Source organism: Bactrocera dorsalis, chromosome 1 (assembly GCF_023373825.1).
Source record: "Bactrocera dorsalis isolate Fly_Bdor chromosome 1, ASM2337382v1, whole genome shotgun sequence".
NCBI classification, from domain to species: domain Eukaryota; kingdom Metazoa; phylum Arthropoda; class Insecta; order Diptera; family Tephritidae; genus Bactrocera; species Bactrocera dorsalis.
This window is the reverse complement of record NC_064303.1, coordinates 9,639,893-9,661,806: the sequence shown is the minus strand read 5'-3', so window position 1 is coordinate 9,661,806 and position 21,914 is coordinate 9,639,893. Positions and strand designations below refer to the sequence as shown.

The following is a 21,914-nucleotide window of genomic DNA, read 5'->3' as shown; positions in this document are numbered from 1 at the left end:
AATATTGTTAATATATTTATTTATTATTTTTTTTTTCGTAATATTATATATTAACATATACATAATTCGGAAAATTATTACAGAGCTGTAAAATATTACATAATTTTATTGCAATTCAAAGTGAATCCTGCGTTTGAGCAAATATTATTTTCGATAATATGTAAATATTTTCAATAAATTGCCTTTAAATTGTTGTAATTAAGTGCACTTCGGATTTTTGTTTCTTCTTCTTGCATAAAATTAAATGCGGAGTTATAGATATACATATACTAGTATGTACGTACAAATATATGCATATGTGTGTTTTAGTATCTGGCTAAACAATTTTTTTATAAATAATATAATTCTAGAACTAATTATTGTGTGTCTATTAGCATTACAATTTAATAAATAAGTATATATTTTTTAATTAATAGTAAGTCAGAAAAAAAAATCAAATTATGAAACATGCGTAAGTAATTAAAAAAAATACATAAATCAAAAATTAAATCTAAAGTAAATATAAAAATAATTAAATAAAGAAATAGCTAAAAAAAATTAAAATTAATTTAAAAAAAAATTAATTTAATTAATAAAATTAAATAAAAATTAAATGTAAAAAATTAAGGTAATTAAAAGAGTGTTAATTATAAAAATTAAAAGAAAATTAATATAATTAAAAAGGTTTAATTATAAAAAAAAAATTAAGAAAAAATTAAATTTAAAAAATTAATGTAATTAAAAAAGTTTTAAATAAAAAAATTCAAAAAACATTAATGTAATTAAAAAAGTTTTAATTACAAAATTAAAAAAAAATATTCTAAAAAAATTAATGTAATTAAAAAATTTTTAATTATAAAAATCAAAAAAAAAAAATTATTTAAAAAAATTATATTCAACATCTTAAGTCGGATTTTTATCAGCAAAAATTATAAATAAAAATTTCAAATATTAATTACCTTATTTCAAAACAAACAGAATGTGTAGTAAGGTGCGCATGCGCATATCAACTATCAACGTAAATACTAACAAATTGCTATTTCATACATTCAAAATTGTTTCAAATGGTAGCAAGCTATTAAATACCGCTAAACTTCTTTTCGACATTTACTACAGTAGCCATTTTGTTCTAAGAAATTTATATATTTAACTTTTTCTTTTTTCATAATTTTTCACCTTTTTTCACTAACTGCTAGTTAATAACTTAATATTGCTTATAATTAATTTGCTCGTATAGTGCGATTTTTGTTCATATTCGTTAACATAAGTGATATATATGATGTCAGTAGATCATCCATTTTGTAGCCCAACGATGTCTCACATAGCAACTTGGAGCCACGCACCAAATTGCCGATTGTCATATGGAAGTAGGTGTTGCCGGAGGACCAATTGGAAATGCGCGTGAATGGATGCGTGATTAAAATGTCCTAAAAGATTAAAAAAAAATATATAAAAAAAGTATATACTTCTAGTAAAAAATATGTATAGTACCTTGGTGACTGGATGTATAAGACTGACGCCATGCTTGTTGATTGCAATGAGCAGCATTTCCGGGTAATTCGGCTCAGTCGTTTGTTTCACCTCGAAGAAGGCGGAACCGAATGTAGGCCATCTACAGAAATAGTGAAAATTATGAGAAAAATTAGTATTAAAAAATTAAAAAAAAAAACAAATTTTGCATTATAAATTTTTTATATCACATGATCACATCACATAAATAAATGACATCACATTAACAGATCTAGCAATAATGTGTATGCCGATTGCTGTTTTTGCTTGTATAAGTAAATATTTCGGACTGGATTTCAGTTGATTCCTAATATATTCTACATCATGTGACGTCACATCATAGGATATCATGTGCATTTTGTTATACTATAAATATATATACATACTAATATTTACATATATCTTACAACTTAAAATATATTTTTTTGGCAACGAGTGATGTCACATCACATCGATCAAGTTGACATCACATCATGCGTTTTTTGATATAGTAAAAGATATTACCATCTTGTTCAATTTTTTTGTTTTTGTTTACGTAATTAGGACTAATAATTTCAGTTTATTCATAAAATATTTTACATCATATGACATCACGTCATATTATATACATATTACTTTTTCTTTACATCGTATGTAGATTTTGATATTAGATATAATATATAAAAAAATAAATCACTATAAAAATATCACGTCACAACATCACATCATATCAATTCCAAGAAAGTACTGTAATTCAGTACGATTTTACAACGATAACATCTATAATAATATGTTAACTAACGGATATCAATGATGTGATATGAACATCATCCCCACAATATCACATCATTTATTTCACATTCATATCACAGCTCTGCAACAGTTGTATTTTACTATCAGATCATATAGTAATGTAGGTCTCATGATGAGACCATCTCTAATCCGAAAACAATAAGAAAACGTGCTTTAAATTTCCTATAAAATCACGTCACATCATGCTCTTAGCACATTATATCGCCTCGATTGTGGTCATTAATGTTTTAGTAGCAAAAAATATTCGATGTTATTATAAAATAAATTATTTGAAAGGGTTGCCACGTCATATTACCATATCACACGGGTTCATTTCTTATTTAACATTGTCACATATCACTATGATGTGATCATACGCCTAAATCACATGATCTCTTCTCTGCAATACACACCTGTAAACGATCTTTAAAAATGCCACCTTGGCATCCTCTGAGCTCATGCCACCATCCTGATTGTATGAAGCTACAATGGCGCGCTTCCATTCACTGGTGCTTTGCATCTTCATAATATCGGAGGGTATCAGTTCGCGCAGCATTTGTCTGTGAAAAAATTAAAGAAATTGACTACAAACTTCCACCCTACTTTGCTTAGCAGATGGTAGAGACAAACTCACGGTATGGCCTGCAACTCCTGCTTGTTCTCGCCGTAGCGTACGCGATACACCAGCGCCGCCAGTTTGGCCGCCTCCTCGCGCGAGCACTTATGATAGCCGCGCAACAATTTCGGCAACTCTTGATGATAGTGGAATATCAGATCGGCATTGCGATCTTTACCCGGCACCGTATTCGTCCACAACTTCTTCATGAAGAACACTTGATAGGTGAATTGCGGATTTGAGCCATCGCGTATGGGACGCGCTTTCTTAATCCAATCAGTCAGATGACGTACAAAGTCAAAGAAGAAATCACCCTCCGGCACGGAGATCACTTTATCGGCGATCTTGACGAACAGCGAGAAACCCTCACTGGTGCGCAATGACAGACGCTGCGAGATGTTGTGGCAGAAATCTTTTGCGCGTGTCGATGAGTCCACCTCGAATGCTTCGTCCGTGTCGTCGGGGAAGTAGACTTTATGGAAAATTTGTGTAGTTTTGTGCTGTATCGCTTCGACTTCCACCTGATGTGGCGGATACTTGCGCTGGCCATTACGTATTGTCTTCTGCAGACGATGCATCGAATCCTGTGAGATGGGATGTCGGCGCGTACGCAAGAACATCATCAACTCTTTGAGCAAACCTTGCGAACAGGCGAAGAGACCGGTAGCAAGCCACATCAATTCCCAGCCACGTTCCTCTGAGACGCGATTGCGATTGTCCGTTAACTGTTTCATGATTTGACAATAAATTTCATCACGCAAAATTTCATGTTTGAGCGGTCCATCGAAAATGTGATCGGTTATTTCATTGCCCATACGTGGACGCTTCGATGGCAGATCGCCCATATACTTCAGTATGGCAGCGAATGCAAAGCAGGCCTCTTCGGCGAGCTCTTCTTTACTCTGCAACTTGCGCAGCAGCGGCGCCTTAATGGGATCACGTGAGTAGCGCCAGATTTCATCGGCGCGCTTCGAGCTTAACGTCAATGTCTTGGACATCGTGCGCTTCGGCGGCAAACGGAAATGATCCAGCGCATACTCCATTAACGTGTGCGGACGATCACGCGGTTCGGGCGCGCCATTCGAAACCATACTTAGGCGGCGACCATGATGTGCCTCTTCAATGTTGAACAACGCCAAGATGTCCTGCGGTGGCTTAGTGAGCGTGGGTAGCACATAAACAGTCTCCGCAGGGAAATCGCCACGTTCTTGTGTGCGTTCGCAACGTCCAATACACCAGCCGTTGTTTAGTACGGACTCACCGCAAGACTCGTCCTCGAGTATGATGAGATCCCCTTTGAGGAAGGAGAGGAAGCTCGAACCGTCTGAAGGCGCGCGATAATCCTGTATGGCGATCACATAACGCGAGCTGTAATGGTATAAATCCAATTAATACTAGTTATTATTGACTTGTAACCCCGCACTTACCGTTTCTTCAGCCCATCCAGGAAGTACACCACCAAATCTCTTATGTCCTCTGCGTTGGGGCTCTGGAAGGTGAACTCCTCGCCGCGCACGGTGGACAAACTGAATGTTTGCGTGAACACTTTATTTGTCTTTTGACTGGACACAGCGGTGATTTCCGGGAAGCTCAGCTCCAACAGTACCTGTTCCTGATCATCCACTACATACACACCCGTCCAATTCACTGCTATTATGACATCGTTTTTCGGCAAATTCGGACCTGAGTTGCGATAAGCTTCATAGAAGCGCGAGAAGAGCAGGGGCCACTTCAGTTTCGCATAACTAACAATGTCTTCTTTGATCTTTAACGCCGCGACCTTATCACGCACGTAGTAAGACTTTTTATAAGCCTGCAGCACCAATGCAGCCCAGCGCTCAATCGCCTTCTCTACGCCGGTCAAACAGAAGTCCGGTATAAAGTTGGGCAGCAACGTGAATAGACGCTCCATGGACATATCCGTGCCATACTCGATGAAGTACTGTTGCGCCGCAATCATTGCCAAATCATCCTCCTTGTCACAGCGGTACTCGCCGAACTTGACGCCACGCACCACTTGCTGATAAATGAGGTTCGTTGCGACTTGATCGTGTGTGGGATCATGCCAGGGTGCAAAGATCTCCTTGCGGAAGAAGAGACGCCATGGCGCATTGCGCTCTTGTGCGCCCTGCTCCTTCGCGTACTGTTCGCACTGCGATATGGCGTCCATGACATGATCGCCGCCGCTACCCAACGATGAGACTTTATCGAAGAGTGCAATGTAGAGCGAGAAGCCAAATTGATCTTTGAGCGTGATCTTATCCGAAAGCTGATTGCATAGCTCACGCGCTGTGGTAGCGGAGTCGGCTAGCAGCGTTTTCGTATTACCATCCATGAAAGTAATGGGTAGCATGATGGGCTTCTTCGACTTTGTCGCTTGCAGCTCCAACCAAGAAGGTGGTTGATTGCGCGTGCCGTTATTAAATGTGCGCTTCAGTCGCTCTTCACAATATGGTGCATAACCGGGCGGTCCTTCACGTATGAAGGCGCGCAAGTAGTTGACGAACTTCTCTGATGGCGCAAAGCAACCGACACAGAGCGAGAGCAGTATCCAGCCGCGCGCATGCGAGGATTTGAGCGGATTATTGGTTAGTTGTTTGCATATTTGACAGTAGATCTCATCGCGCAGCTCGGCGCGCAATATGCCATGGCCGATAATGAAATGCAATTTCTCCAAGTTCGAGGTGGGACGCGATTGCAGCCAAGATTGGTAGCTGTCCGCGGTGTACTCCTCGTCTTGCAGGCGACGGCGTACATCTTCGCCGAGCTTATTTTTACGCTTCAGCGTCAGCGAAACGAGTTTGTGGCGTATTGAGCGCGGCTTCTGTTTGAGGAACGCCTCCGGGTCGAGACCCATGAGCTGTGCTTCCTGGAATTCCTGCAAGCGAGCAAGAGATTTGGGAGTAAATGAAAAGCTTCGAAAATAATAACGGTATACTCACTTTGCTCCTAATGAAGTTACGCCCCAACGTGGCTGTAACCTTCGACATAACGGAAGTGGTGTCCATGCGGTCCATTGTGTGATATTTTGGTTCGGGCATGTCGCCTGTGAAACGTAATATGGTTATCCAGAGCGCTTGTGCCGCCAACTGATCGCCTTGTGTATGCAGCGGCAGTAAAGGATGCTTCAGCGCCTTCTTCGAGTACTGGTGTGTGACGTTGCCTTGGAAGTAAGTGGCAGCGAATTTCTGGAACTTGAATTCAGAAAGATCTTCCTCATCCTCTGAGACATGCAGCGGCCCAATTATGTCCTGTAATGTTAAAATTTTTCTTATAAAGTAATATTATTTAATTGAAAATTTAACGCACCTCATGGTTCATGGAGTTGTTGTGCGGTAGATCATTGAACACCGAAGTTTCGCGGCCGCCATGCGGTGTGGGCGCCTCACTGCTGGAGTCGGGCAAAAAGTCAAACATCGCCTCCACTAACTTGCTATCGTCCACCGGTTCGTCTTGCTTGCGCGCCGCATCATTAATGATGTTCTTCTTCACCTCCACGCGTCGGCGCTCCTCAATCTCTTTCTCCATTTCGCGGCGCTCCAGCTCATGCAAACGATCGCGATAGTGCTGCTCCGCAATCTCACGCGCATGCTTATTACCCTTGTGCATCAGCTCTTGTTCTTCCAGTTTGCGCAAGTGCAACACCTCAGCAAATTGCTTATACTCCTCGCGCAGCTTCTGATATTTGCGCATAGCAATCATGCGCCGCACATGCGATTGTATCTTAATGATAGCCCACATTTTGTGCCCATACTCGCGGCGCACCAAATAGCCACGCGCATGCGCTTGCAGGCCCACAATGTGACCGCGCAGATGACGAAAACGATGTGAGAGCACGCGTGAACGTATGAGCGCCTGCAAACGCATATAGCCCACACGCATTTGACGGTAGCGTTGACGCTGCGCGTAACCCTTCCAGAAGCGCTGTACCGTGATCACGGCCTCGCGCATGCGCAAATAACGTCGCCGATAGACCCAACCGCGTATGGTGCGTTGTAGTATAAGTATCTTGCGCGTAAGCACGCGATCGCGCTCCTGTTCGAGGAAAAGATCGTGTGCATCTTTTAAAAACACCTTAGTGTTGCCTAGCTGGTAGTCCGATTTGCCCAGCACTGTGGCGCATATGCGCGCGGTGGCCGCGCGACACTCTGTGCGATGCGCTGGCGGCACGCCGGGTATTAGAAAGCGATAACGCTCAACGAAATCGCGAAAGCCATGGCGTATGGGGTAGCCAGCGCGACGTATACGTATCGTCTCCATCATGCCGGAGTAACGCAGCTGTCGACAACATAAGCCGCGATCGAAAAGCATAGGCTTTTTCAGCTCGTTTGGTTTGATGCAACGTATGAAGAACGGCTGACACGTGCTCAGCGTTTTCATGAGCGCGTCCAAACTCTTGCGGAACTGTGTCGAAAGTGTGGGTGTGCGTTTGCGCGTCTCAGCGCCCATTTCAATATCCTGATTGAAGATTTGACGCAAAAACTTATTCGAACTCTGGCTGACCAAATGCAACAAATCGGGACTAAATGTATCGCGATTCTTATCGAGAAAACCGCTAGTATCATAGAACACAACGCCGGCGAAATGATTCAAGCCGAAACTGGTATTAATATCCGACTTCGGTTTCAAGTAATTCTTGTGTGCGCCATGCGTTTTGTGCAGCTTCGCCAACATCGTGTGATCCGTGCCCTTTGGAAAGCGCGCCTCCTCATCGATCAATGCCATAATATTCAACTGCTTGATGGCAATCAAATCGAGCGCATCCTGATTGTCCACAAACTCAATGTGCTGCCAATTGATGGCCTCGTGATTGTACTCCTCCTGTTCGAGTTTGAAAATATGCTGCACGAAGAACTGTTGCAAGTTCTCATTCGCATAGTTGATGCAAAATTGTTCGAAACTATTTTGATCGAAATTTTCGAAACCAAAAATATCCAACACGCCAATAGCATTACGCGATGTGCCGCGTGGCTTGAAGATTGCCGAATTAATTTTACGCACAATATGCACAAACATACGCCCATAGATGCCCTTCACGAAGGCGTCACGCACATCCACGGATTGTTCACGTGACAGCGTTGACACTACCGTCTCGCCGTGTGCGAAGAGTGTGCGCCGCGTTAATGCATCGATGAGTGGCTGCATTGGCAGGCCGAGTAGGGCAGCAACGCGTTCCACATTAATGTGTTCGGGTATCTCGGTGGCGTCCAGATTATCAACAACAGTCGCCTTATACCTGATATTGCCACAGTGTAGCAGCGCTGCGAGTAATTTGATAATTTCCCAGATTTCCTGATCGGAGAAGAGCAACACCTTCATGGCGGAGCGTATATCTGAGAATTCAGCGGCATCGTCGCGCCCTTCGCAGGTAATACAATCGCCGCCGGTGAGATATCTGTGGGTGGAAAATGATAATTATTAAAGTTGAAGCTGTGTTATGAAAATATTTGAGGTTAGGTTATGTTGGTTATGACACGGGACATTAATTTTTTAGTGTCAAGGTGTCCTTGTCTAACTATAGAATCACTTTCTGACTAAAGCCCTTGAAATTTATCATCTAGTATGCCTTCGAGACTGTTATTGAAAGCACTCGAAAGCTTTCATCCAGTATTCCTTGGAGACTTTTACTGAAATCTCGACTTGAGTAAATTCTGCAACTTCAAGATATACAATTATGAAGAGAATGGAATACTAGCATATCCTTTGTCTTTCATCATGAAAAGACTTATTAACAATATCTTTTTTATTACCCTTTTATCGTCATCAGTCTGAGGTGATCGTTGATTTAGTAAGCAAAGATTTTATAATTACAACTGAATTAAAAGTGTTAAGAAGCTACTGGAAACTGAGTACATAAATTCGAGTTTATGAATATTTTTTCTCATAAACTTGGCCCATGGAAATGGCAATTTTTTCCTCAAACATGTTTTAAATAGTATTTTTTGGGTGGATAGACTTACAACGAGGGTTAAATCAAAACCTTGTAGTTTAATATTCAAGACTTTATAAATAAACACGTATTAAACCCTATTTTTTGAGCGAGTTTATTCTCCATTTTGGTGTTTACCATTATTTTTTCTTATAAACTCGGAGTTTAACATACAACTTTCTACATTTTGGTGTTTACCATTATTTTTCTTATAAACTCGGAGTTTAATATAGAAATTTATTCCGTAAACACATATTAAACCCTACTTTTTGAAGAAGTTTACTCCCTATTTTGGTGTTATCATTATTTTTTCCCACAAACTCGGGGCTTAACTTATATATTTTTTTTTCAACTACTAATTTTTCAACGAATTTATTCTCCATTTTGATGTTTACCATTATTTTTTTTCATAAACTCGGAGTTTAACATCTGACTTTTTTTCATTTTGGTGTTTAGCATTGTTTTTTCTTATAAACTCCGAGTTTAATATATAAATTTTTTCCTCAAACACGTATTTAACACTACTTTTTGAACAAGTTTACTCTCTATTTTGGTGTTATTATTATTTTTTCCCATAAACTCGGAGTTTAACTTATAAATTTTTTCTTCAACTACTAACTTTGAACGAGTTTATTTTCCGTTTTAAGGCTTACCATTATTATTTTTTCATAAACTCGAAATTTAGCATATAACTTTTTTTTCAATTTGGTGTTTATCATTATTTTTCTTATAAATTCCGAGTTAAATTTATAAATTTTTCCCTTAAACACATACTAAACACTACTTTTTTAACGAACTTATTCACCATTTTGGTGTTTACCATTATTTTTCCAGAAACTCAGAGTTTAACATATATATTTTTTTGTTTTAAACAAGTTTTAAGCACTGTTTTTTGGGTTCATAAAGATAAATTCAGAGTTATAGCAAAATCTCGGAGTTTAACAAATCTCTATTTCTCTAAACACATACTAAACACTACTTTCAGGGTTTACAAAAATGTTTCCGTAAACACGTTTTAAACACTACTTTTGGAAGAGTTTGGAGTTAAACACCACTCTCTGGGTTTATATAGGTATAACCAAAGTAGAACTCCATTATCCACTCACTTATAATCGGCAGCATTGCCCAGATCCAAACGCCGTTTCTCCTCCGCCGATAGACCCGCTAATATACAGTAGAACACATGATAATTACGTTCGCTATGATTTTGCGAAACTATTCGAGATTTCTCCAAGAGATATTGTTCGATTTTGGCGCCTTCGATGACACCACTCGAGCTAAAGTGTATGTCGATATATTTGCCAAAGCTGTAACGTAAAACAAGTAGTATTTAATTCTTTGCCAAAAAAAAAGTACACAGTGCGCCCACTCACCGTGATGAATTGTCATTGCGCACGGTTTTCGCATTGCCGAATGCTTCGAGTATCGGATTCGCTTCGAGTATTTGTTGTTCGATCCACGAGTGCTTGCCACTAATTGCCGCCAAGTATTGTAATATCAATTTTGTGCTTTCCGTCTTGCCAGCGCCCGATTCGCCCGATATGACTATGCACTGATCCTGACGATAACGTTTCATATGCGCATACGCATTGTCACCGATGGCGAATATATGCGGTGGCAATTCGCCGATTTTACGCTCCTTATACAATTTGATTTGATCGGCAGTGTAGATGGGTAGTATTTGATATGGATTGACAGCAACCAAAATGGAGCCCGTGTAAGTCTGTGTGTGAGTTGAAATTAAGAGTAAATTAAATATTTTTATTTTAGGTTATGTGTGCGCGCACTTACATAGATCAAATTCTCTTTGTAGCGTATGAGTAGATTTCTGAGAATGCCCGCCTCGTGCAGATCACCCAACGATATCATATCCTCCACACCCTGCACCGAGGAGGCATGCATCGCTTTGATGCGCCGTTCGGGCGATAGCCAAATTTCATTGCCATCATCGTCGCGTACTTGTATGCGTCTACCTTCGGCCGATATGACACGAGCGCCAATGGCTACATCGAATTCCCTACCCGATGCGGGTTCTATCCAGATGTAGTCACCCTAAGGAAGAGAGGAGAAGATGAAATTAATACGAAATAATAAGAAATACGAAATTATTATGTATGAAGGTGCTATAAATATTGAGCTTCAGTTTCGAATTAACTTTTCTATAGTTTTTATGCTCTTGCAACATGTTGCTACAGAATATAATAGTTTTGTTCAGATAACGGTTGTATACGTCAGCTAAAACTAAAAGACGAGTTGAAACAAGTGACAGCCTGTCCGTCTGTCCGTCCGCCCGTCCGTCTGTGCAAGCTGTAACTTGAGTAAAAATTGAAATATCTTGATAAAACTTGGTACAGATGCTCCCTGGCTAAAAAGTAAGTAAGTTCGTAAAGGGGCGTTATTAGACCACGGCGACACTCACTTCCCATATAACGGTACTATTAAATACTACCAAAAGTGCGACAAATTAGTTAAATTCTTTATTTTGCCAGATACATTAATTTTTCCCTCGAGATGACCAGGTTTTAATGGAGCCGGGGTCAAAATTAAACGATATGTTTGGCACCGCCCATTTTTAACTGAAATCACATATCTCTCGCTCGACAAATTTCAACTAAATTTGGCACGAGAAAAATTTAAACGGAAAGTTGAATGAAAAAATATTTTAAAAATTTTATTTGTAATATTTCGTGGAACTATTTTATTTGTGTGAACTTCTCAACAGATTTATAGAATATTTTTGTTATTTTATTGAACGGAAATTGGTTAATGTAGTGGGAGCCGGAATCTATTGCTCGGAGTTGGATCTCAGGCGACCTATTAAGCTTCCGGGAGACAGCATTATCATCCAGGTGGAAGTCTTCACAGTTGGGAAAGCGACCGAGACAGTTAACAACATAAATATGAAAAATATATTAGTCAATAGGTAGGCAGTAATTAAGACAATAATCTCATAATAATCGTTCCCACAACAGTCGGCTCTCCCTAACCGGAATGAATCCGGCCTTGGACTGTCAACTCGGCAGATTTCTGCAACACTACAATATTCTCACATCGCATTATTATTATATTAGAAATTCGGAAGTTACTAAAAACGATATGCAATGAAATTTCCGAAAGGGCTGACAGGCGGATTCGGGCGAGATGGAAGACATTAAATACATGTAGGACCGCCAAGATCTGTATGTGAAAGCCCCTTGGAAAACTCGCATGCTTTTTACTCACGCTTTTTACTCTTATGAGAGAGATGTGGGAAAACCTCCTATGACTTTGGCCAGCACTATATAGAACTCGCCTTAAGTATCTGGAAGCTTCGGACTTTACGAGACCAGACGAAGTATCAAACTTAGATATCAAGCTCTTAAAGTTCGCAAAAAACGTTGGCGTTCTACATGAGGTAAGCTGCGGCTCATAATAATACACTTGGCGTGGCCGGCCAGTATAACTTAACCTAACCAACTGTTTTATTTCTCAATATTTACATTAAGTATCATAGCATACAAGGCAGCGCCATCATTGGAGCTGGCATGAAAATGTCGGTGAAGTTCGTTGTATTTAAGGATGGTATGTACTCGCAATCATAGAATACATTCATTTCGGAACTGACTTATTTAACAGTAAATAGCTCAAGTAACGAACTGCGCTGTAAGCATCTGGAGTCCACACGGTATGATACACTGGAAGATGTATCGATAGTGAGGCCGAATGGTCTGTTAAAATTCGCGTCAAGCGCAGGCATCCTAAGGATTGATTTCTCTTGGACCTGGGTACTGAACCACATCTGGTATCGCAAAAGACCAAAACTGATCTATGCGTGGCTTATTTGCCTACCAGTTTAATCTAACCTAACCTAACTTATCAAAACTTTAGAAGTTGGTTTTCATGTTTTCATATCGCTTGGCTAAAAATTGTGTTTAAACAGTACTGGAAGTGTCTTAATGTTGATCAAAAGACAAGGTTAAAATAAATAAAAGATAATTAAACTGGGTAACTAAGCGACGAATAAGTATAAATGTAGACATCTTAAACTGTTTTTGAATATTAGATCAATGTGTGATTGGGAAAACTTTCTACAAATCTTGTAGGAGAAATTATCACCTTCTGTCAAGTCCTCTTAATATTTGACTTAATGCCGTCCAAAAAGATAAGTCAAAAAACGGAAAACAAGGCCATGGCTGTTTTTCTTTGCTGATATGACTATTTTTAGGATTAAGGTAGAAGTAAATTGCAGTTTCTATTTATTAACTTTCATTCAACAAAACCAATTCTTTTAAATATAGTTTATATTTCTTTTTTTAATTCTCCTATTTTGATTTTTATTTTCCAGCTAACTACTAATCGTTAAATTTTAATCCATCTATAACGTAATTGTTTTCAGAATTTACAGTTGCACGCCACCGCGCTTAAGCACTCATCGGCTATTGCAGGCGTGTGTGTGCACCCGAATGCGTACAACATGTGCCCAGAGGTGGTACATTAACCCTGCCATTAATTTAACAAACCAAAGCAGCGACTAAGCAGTCAACCAAGCGGCCCGGCCCGGTAACCATGCAAACATTGTGGTTTAGTTTTTGTGTCTGTTGTTGTTAAACTACAGCTGTTGGCGTTGGGTGCTTGCTACTGCATGTTGTTTTAATGCCTATTGGCTACTGCGTTGCTCTTGTTCTTGTTGGTGTTGATGTTGTTAATGTTGATGTGGTTCTTAATGCTACCACTTTTACCACCAAGCAACGCAGCCGCTAGTTATAAGTCAACTGACAACAAACAACAACAACTTTATAACAAGCACTTAGGCTTAGGCGCTCATTAATGCCATGGAGGAGACAGTGATTGATGTTATGTACGTACACATGCAGATACATATGCATAATATATACTTTTCACATTGAGTATACCGAGTAGGCATGGTCCTGAATGTTTTATTATTATTTTTTATATAATTTTAATAATAACTTAATTATTTTTTTAAATATTAGATTAAAAAATATATCGTTTAAATTTGAATAATTTCAGAAGTTTAAGTATTATAGTACCGAAAAACAAAATAAATTTTGATGTCATTTTTCTTTAATTTTTAGATTTAAAAATTTATATATTTTTTAAATTTTCTCAAATATTTTTTTTTTTAATTTGAATATTTTCAAAAGTAAATACAGTTTTAGTATTAAAAAATAATTTTTTTCTTGATGTAAATATTTTTTTTTCTTAATTTCAAAATATTTTTTTTTTTTAAATTTTTTTCAAATATATTTTTTTTTAAATTTGAATATTTTGAAAAGTTTCAATATTTTTGGTATTAAAAATAATTTTAATTTTTATGCATTTTTTTTTTAATTTTTTGGTGCATAAAAAATAAATATTTTGATTATAAATGTGTTATTCAGTTGTTTTTATGCATTAAATATTATAAATGATTTAGATAAAAAAAATTTCAATATAAATTTTACCTTTTATATTAAAGTTATACAAGTTATACAAAGAAATTTTTTTTGAAAAAAAAAATGTCGATATGGCAACCCTCAGAACTTTATTATAAATCGCCAAACGTAAATAAATAATTAAACTTCATATAAAGCATACTGATTTTTTTATATCAGAAAAATAATAAGCACTATGTGGCAACCCTTGAAACATTTGTATTGAAAATGTTAAGTATAAGTAAATAATTTGATAAAATTTTAGCTAAAAGATACTGGAAAAAGTTTTTTAAAATTTTGAAGAAACAAAAGTGGCAACTCTTAAAAATATAGTATATTATGAAAACGTTAAATATTTTTGAATAAAAAAATAACGATTTTTAATTAAAAAAAGTTATTAATTCTAATAATATCTTAATATCTTAATTTATTAATATCTCAAAGTAATAATATTTTTTAATTTATTTTTAAATATGTGGCAACCCTTCATAACTTAGAATTAAAAAAAAATTTAGTATTTTTCTTAATTTTCCATTTAATTTTTATCTTTTATATAAAAGTTATACAAAGTATTTTTTAATTTTGAAAAAAAAAATATTAACGATATGGCAACTCTTAGCGCTTTATTTTTTGAAACACTAAACATAAATAAGTATTTAAACGAAGATTGCATATAAAGCATACTAAATTTTTTTACAGAAAAATAATTTACATTACGTGGCAACTTTTTAAACAATTATATTGAAAGTATTCAGTATGAATAAGTACATAATTTAACTAAAATTTTAAATAAAAATACAAATTTTTTTTACAGAAAACTAATTTGCATTATGTGGCAACTCTTTAAACATTTATATTGAAAATTTTCAATATGTGTAAGTAAATAATTTAGCTAAAATTTTAAATAAAATTTACTGAAAATGGTATAAACTTTCGAGGGAAAAACATAATCACAATATGGCAACCCTTAAAAATTTATTTTCAAAATACAAAAAATAAAATAAATAATCTTACTAAAAATTTGCTTAAAACATACTGAAATTAGTTTCAAATTAAAAAAAAGTATTCTATTATATATGGCAACCCTCAGATTGGCCATGATTATCAAATGTCATAAGTGTCATATGGGAGGACGTCGTATCAATTATAAAGAATGATAGTTTACCTCTCAAAAAGGTAAAAGTATTAAAAGTCAAAAATCTGGGGATTGTACGTATATACGTAAATAGGGGCTCAGCCGGGATCTCATCAACTTTTTAACGCATTCGATATGATACGATACACCAACATTTTATAATAGACCTAATACATTAATACAAAGAAATCGGCATTCATTCCAAACATTCGATCTATCAACAGCCCTAATTCCTTCGGGAGTTTAAAAATCTGTAATTAGAATGCTTGAAGTGCCTTCGCATATATGTACTATATAAGTATGTACTATATAACTGCACTGGGCTTTGATATGCTATTAGAAGTTTGAATATTGCATCGACAATTTGGAGAGCTCGAGCTAGTAGATCTCATTCTTTTCTAGAAAGATGAATCAGAATATTTTATACATATATGTAGTATCTAAAGGAGAGAGTAAGCTGATGAAAGCTAAAAAAAAGACTCATGTCTAAATGGTGAACACAGGTGCATAAAGTTCCGCTGAAGAATTCTTATGCAACACCAAGGAAAGCGCGCCAGCGCTACACCCTCTGTTAAGATTTGTTTTTTTCTACAATTTTTAATTGTTTTGTTTTTGTCATAAATTTCCTAACACCACGACTGTAGGTTGTTCCAGCGACTTCTAAGTACTTCCTATTTGATTTTATTTTGCTACCATTTCACAAACACGTACCACTACGCGCCACGCTACTGTTCCTACAGCTTAAGCGCACGACACGCACGCATTGTTACTGTAGCGCCTGTCGTTGTTGCTGTTGGCGCGCAAGAGGAACTCACTTAAGCGTGACGTAGAGCATCCGCTCGCTCCCATTTTTCATGGCGCACTTTGAATTTCATGACTTTTCCACGATATTCAACGATTGCAAGCGGCAGCGCGGCCCAACGCATGACAGCAACGCGCGGTGCGTAAATTTCAAAGCGCCGCGCAACGCGGCACTGAAATAAAAAATAAAAAAACAGATGTGTTCCCAAGCAAGCCGTTTAGCAGATGTACACGTTTTGATCCACGATTTGTGTTTTGTTTTTGCTGTTTGTTGGTAACGCGGCACTTGAAGTTGTGCGCGCTGTGTACTTGACAGGGCTGAGAGCGCGGCGCGAACGTTTAACACCCATGACGCGGAGTTGTGCACTTTTTTCCTACTCATTTGATTTATTTTCGTTTTTGCTTCTTATTTTTCCGCATTTCTTCGGTTCATTACGCGCATGTTTTTTGTTGTAAGTTGCTGTTGTTGTTAAGCTCAAACTGTCGCAAATCATCATTTGCAACTCTCCAGATGCTCCAGATAGCGCTGTCGTTAGCATATACCATGTGCGTACGCTAATGCTTATACATAAAGATACATATGTATGTATGCGTATAAAGCTTTTTTTGTTGTTCTTATTAATGCTACCCATTTCATGACAAGATACTGTCGGTAAATGTCATTACGCTTGCTGTCTCGTTTTGTTGGTGTTGTTTTTAGTACTTTGATTGCCATCAAATGTTGTGGTTGTTGTTTTTATTGTTGTTTCTATTAGCCACAGTTGGCATTGCTGCTGGGCGCTGTACATATGCGCTCAGTATGGTATGATGTAATAACCGTGACCTGAATCTTATGTCAGGTGTAACGTTCCATGTTTGCGGTCGAAATGGTTTGGTACACCGCGTTGTTGTTGTCAATCACAAATTTGTAGTTTTATGTACATGACTTCAATGTGGCTTTGCAGCCAGCTATTACGTGGATTAGATATGTACAAATGTATGTCCAATGCATAATTATTGGCATATGTGGTCTGCGCATGCGTAGTTGAATTTGCATATTTCATAACATTGAATAATGTAACAATCGCAGTTGAAATTAGCGCGAAATTTTGTGATTTTCATGAAATTTTAGTTGCCTAGTGTAGCTAATTAGAACCTCATAACAAACTACAATGTCGTAAATAGTTATTTAACATATGTCACGTGGTTATTCAAATTGCTTCTTCATTGCTTCTATGTTTCTCATATTTACTTAGATTTCAATAAATTTTTCTGAAAACGTAAGCTGACAGGAAAAAGCTTCACCTTCGACTTTAATCTGAGTTCTGAACTTCAAACCAGATAAGAAAAAAATACTGTTCTCATATTCATATTAAGAGTTTTCATATTCACAAAAAAAGCGTAAACATATATGTCGACGAACATACATAACGGTACTTACGAAGTTCGATAGTGCTATATACCAGATATATTATGCTCACTTTCAGGTATGTATTCTGTATATATTCTGATATATATGCCTGAAAGAAGACAGTGACAATTCTGGGATATAGCAATATCGGACTTCGCAAGTGCCGTTATGTATGTAGATATATTAGAATTACTACCATATATCTATATACCATATATATTTCCTACTTCTAGATTATACTCTGCTCACTTGGTAGTCTGGTAAAAATTTTAATTCGAATATATGTAGGACTAGACACAGAAACAAAATGTCCATTTATGCTAATAATTAGTTTTCTTAGAGTTTAGTCTTCTTTAAACTAAATATAAATTTCACAGTCTTATCAGGGAGCGAATCTTGTCTACAGTATGGCCAAAATACTACAGAGCTTTCATATCAGTTATACCAGTAGTGGCCAAATCTATACAAAAACTTTCGTGTTACATAGTTTTCATATCAATTCAACAATGATGGCCAAACTTGCTCTAGAACATTCAGCTTACAAGGCTTTCATATCAGTCTAGCAGGAGGGGTCAATTGTATACCAAGCATTGTATTTTACACAGCTTCCATATCAATTTAACAGTGATATCCAAACTTGCTCTGGAGCTTCCAGCTTACAATACTATCCTATTAGTTTCAACCAGTAATGTCCAATGATATACTACAACTTTCATGTTACATAGCTTTCATATTAATTCATCGATGATAACCAATACGGATTCGGATCTTTCATATCAGTTGTATCAGTAGTGGATAGTCATACTTCAGAGCTTACAAAACTTGTAGTTCCAAGTCATGTTTAGGAGGTTTTATATATTTTTACAGCACAACAACTTCAAAAGACAAAGTTTAGTTCCCAAAAAATATTTCCCATAAATATTATTATTATTTCAGCAAAAATATTTCACGTTCTGACATACCAATGATTATTGGTTGTCTTATTAGTGTCTTTTGACTATTGTAGAATATCTTTCTTTTTTGCTACTTTTGTAGTATTTTCGTTCTTGAGCTAATTAACACTACTATTGAAAGATGGATAGAATTATCTTTCAGAGCTGGAATGTTTTCATTCATACGGACGACATAACCTAGCCATGAGCTCACCGTTCTATCGACTGCGGTACTCGCCGTTGTCAATGCGCAAAGAATCATAAATCTTCCGCAGAACCTTTCTCTCGAAAACTCGAAAAGCCGACTCAACAGATGTTGTCGTTGTTCATGCCTCCGCATCGTATAGCAGGACGGAAATAATTATTGACTTGAAGAATTTGGTCCTTGTTCGTCGAGAGCCATGTGTTGGAGTTCACACAAGTGAAGAAAGTTCTCTAACGCCATTCACTTGGGAATTGCCAGAAACGATTATTTTATATATGGCTCAAGCTGTTCACGACTTCCTGTCTTAGCCCAAATATCCTCTGTGTTTAATTTCGCTAATGAATCGTGTTACTGACTTTGTACCCAAAACATCGTGGTACTGCTTTATACTCGTAGTATATTTTATTGTTGTAATAAAATAAAAACTGCATAGAAAATGCATGAACGTACTTGCGACTAACGCAGCAGACTCATTAAAAGCCAGTTAATTTGCCAGCACAAAAGTGCGCATAGCGAATAAATAGATGATAAAAATGGAAATAACAATTAACACAAGAATAATAACCATAGAGAAGAGAATCAGAAAAATAATACGCTATAAATGTAGACAATTATTAAGTATGTGCGGGGCATTAATGCAAAAAAGATGCCAAGTCACGATAAGGAACGCAGAGCTTTAGTTGCAAGCAGTAGAAGTGCACTACAATTAGAAGCCGTTGCACCATTGTTTACCAACACAAACATGTTTTCATATACTTTTGCAATTATATGGCAGCCTCGCGCAGCGTTAACAACTTAAAAATGCATTACTTGTGGCATAACAATGAAACCTTGCCGCCAATGGCATATGAGAAACCATTACTGAGACGCTTGTAGAACGTGCTAAAGAAATAACTATTCTTCTGCATTTGCATTTATAATCGTTGGCATTAGTCTGAGAAGATCATATAACTAAAATATGCTAATAGAGGTAAAATTATTGCTTTGCAACTGATGTTAATGAGACTGTAAGGAAAAATACATGATGACACTGCGTATGAGTAACTTTTTAGATGTGGGTGTTTGATGTTTTTGTTTGGTGTTTGGTTGAGATGTTTTTGAACTTTAGATATATTTATGCCATAAATGTATTATTCTATCTTTTGTATTAAATATGTGTACTTACTCGTGTTACAATCACCATTTTTGAACTTCATTGACCAATTTTAGCGTAAAAATATTCGAAATTTCTCAAACAAATTGAGGAAATGTTGTATTTGCTTTTTTAAATGCGACTAGTTGCTGGAAAGGAGGAGAAGAAAATTTATAAAAATTATTAAAAAAAATATATAAATAATTGTATAATTTTGCCTTAACACAAGAATAATATTTAGTGTAGTTTCCACCTGACTATAAATTCAACAATCATATGTTTTTAAGGTTGCCAGATGTATTTTATTAAAAAAAAGGTTAAAAATATTTTAAAGCTTTTGATTATTGAAAATACGCTTATTTTCGCTTCAACACAAGAGTAATATTTAATGTAGTTGCCACCTGAATGTAATCAATATAATATTAGAAAATTAATAATTAATTATATAATTTTTAGATAAAATGTAATCAACTAAATAGTTGAGATTTTGAAAAATAACATAATTTTAACCGTAATAATGAAATAATAATAATAATTTTTTTAAAGTTGCCAGATGTATTTTATTTAAAAATTTTAAAAATATTTTAAAACTTTGACAGGTCTTTAGAATATTGCAGACATTTATTTTGATAGAATAAAAAAATTAAAATAGCTGGCAACCCTTTTAAAAATATTGTCAACTGTAAGCCTCTTTCTTTAGTTTGATATCCACATTGCAATCATTATTAACAATATTTATTTTATCTTACTTTATTATTTTCTATAGAAGGTTTTTACTCTTCGAAAATTTTAAATAGTTGGTAACCCTGCACTAAAAATATATTCAACTGATTTTTAAGTCTTTTTAAGCAACTTCGATTTGATAAATTCTGGTGTTTATAATGAAAAGAAGTTTTTGAACTCAAATAGTCAAACAGGCGGCAGCCTAATTTTTTTAAAACGTTTAAGTATTGAATAAACCAACCAAAGCAGTTTAATTTGATTGAAGATTTAAAATAATTGGCAATTCTGAAATAAAAAAATCAACTGAAGAAAAGATAACCAAGTTTAATTTCATAAATTCTGGTGTTGACAAGGAAAAAAAGTTTTTAACTTCAAATATTCAAACAGGTGGCAACCATATTTTTATAAAACGTTTGATTATTGAATAAAATAACCAAAGCAATTTAAATTGCCCATATGCCATACATTGCTAACGTGACGCATTTTTGTTGCGTAACACTATTTCGTTGCAGTGGACAATTATTTCATACTTCAAATTTAAATTTTTGAAATTTTGATTTTTTTTTTAATTTTTATTACCAAATTTGCAACTTATAAACCTCTTTTGAACCATCTGCAATCACACAGTGGCACCCTGTCTCACTCACTTCACGTTGAGTGCCTGTAATTTGAGTAGAATCGAAGTGCAAACCGGCCTACAAGTTTGCTAATTAATTGTTTTCGTTATTGCTATTCATATTTTATTATTGTTGTTATTTTTGTATACCACTGCAACCATGTATGCACATATGTATATACATATGTATGTATGTGGCTGTGTTAACACATTCCACGCTGTCGTAGTTATTATGGTTGCACTTGCTTTAGTCGCTGTTGTCTTTGCTTTTGTTGTTGCATTCGAAAATGCAACGCTCTGTGCTTTTCGCTTTACCTTCGTCGTCGTCGTCATCAGCGCTGTCGGCAACAACGACGCTGCCTTGATTTTGAGGTGAAGTTGAATGAAATTTACGGTAAATTAACTATGCGCCGCGCAATGCTGGCAAATGCAGAGCAGCACAAAGGAAATAGCGGCAGCAACAACAACAAGAATCAAGGTATTTAAGCGATGTTGCAGTGGCAGCGTTGCCAGATTGTGCAGGTTTGATTTTCTCGCTTCATGCTGGCCCCACAAACGCATATTGCATGCAACGCGTTCACACAGCTACAGACGCCACAATTGCAGCCATAATAAATCGGCGGTCATGTGTGCGCCAACGTGTGTGAGTGTGCATGCGCGGCGGCAAAAATATAGGAAATTATTATGTGACACGCAAACACGTTCACAATATATACGCTTGTATCGTTTTCTTTGCTTTACTTGATCTTTCTTTGCGCGCCT

At 36.4% G+C, this 21,914-nt stretch overlaps 1 protein-coding gene across 1 annotated transcript in view; it reads right to left on the bottom strand.

The window, feature by feature from the left end:
- Positions 1–857: 857 nt before the first annotated feature.
- LOC105223497 (myosin-VIIa) overlaps positions 858–21,914 on the bottom strand; it is a 68,476-nt gene continuing 47,419 nt past the window's right edge. The window contains exons 3-13 of the mRNA XM_049447386.1: positions 19,847–19,962; positions 10,596–10,856; positions 10,178–10,527; positions 9,911–10,111; positions 6,185–8,270; positions 5,818–6,126; positions 4,303–5,753; positions 2,894–4,243; positions 2,673–2,819; positions 1,471–1,591; positions 858–1,406 (exon numbers count right to left, since the gene is read on the bottom strand). Of these exons, the coding sequence (XP_049303343.1) occupies positions 1,200–1,406; positions 1,471–1,591; positions 2,673–2,819; positions 2,894–4,243; positions 4,303–5,753; positions 5,818–6,126; positions 6,185–8,270; positions 9,911–10,111; positions 10,178–10,527; positions 10,596–10,856; positions 19,847–19,864 (6,501 nt within the window). The 5' untranslated portion in view covers positions 19,865–19,962 and the 3' untranslated portion in view covers positions 858–1,199. The remainder of the gene's footprint in view (positions 1,407–1,470; positions 1,592–2,672; positions 2,820–2,893; positions 4,244–4,302; positions 5,754–5,817; positions 6,127–6,184; positions 8,271–9,910; positions 10,112–10,177; positions 10,528–10,595; positions 10,857–19,846; positions 19,963–21,914) is intronic.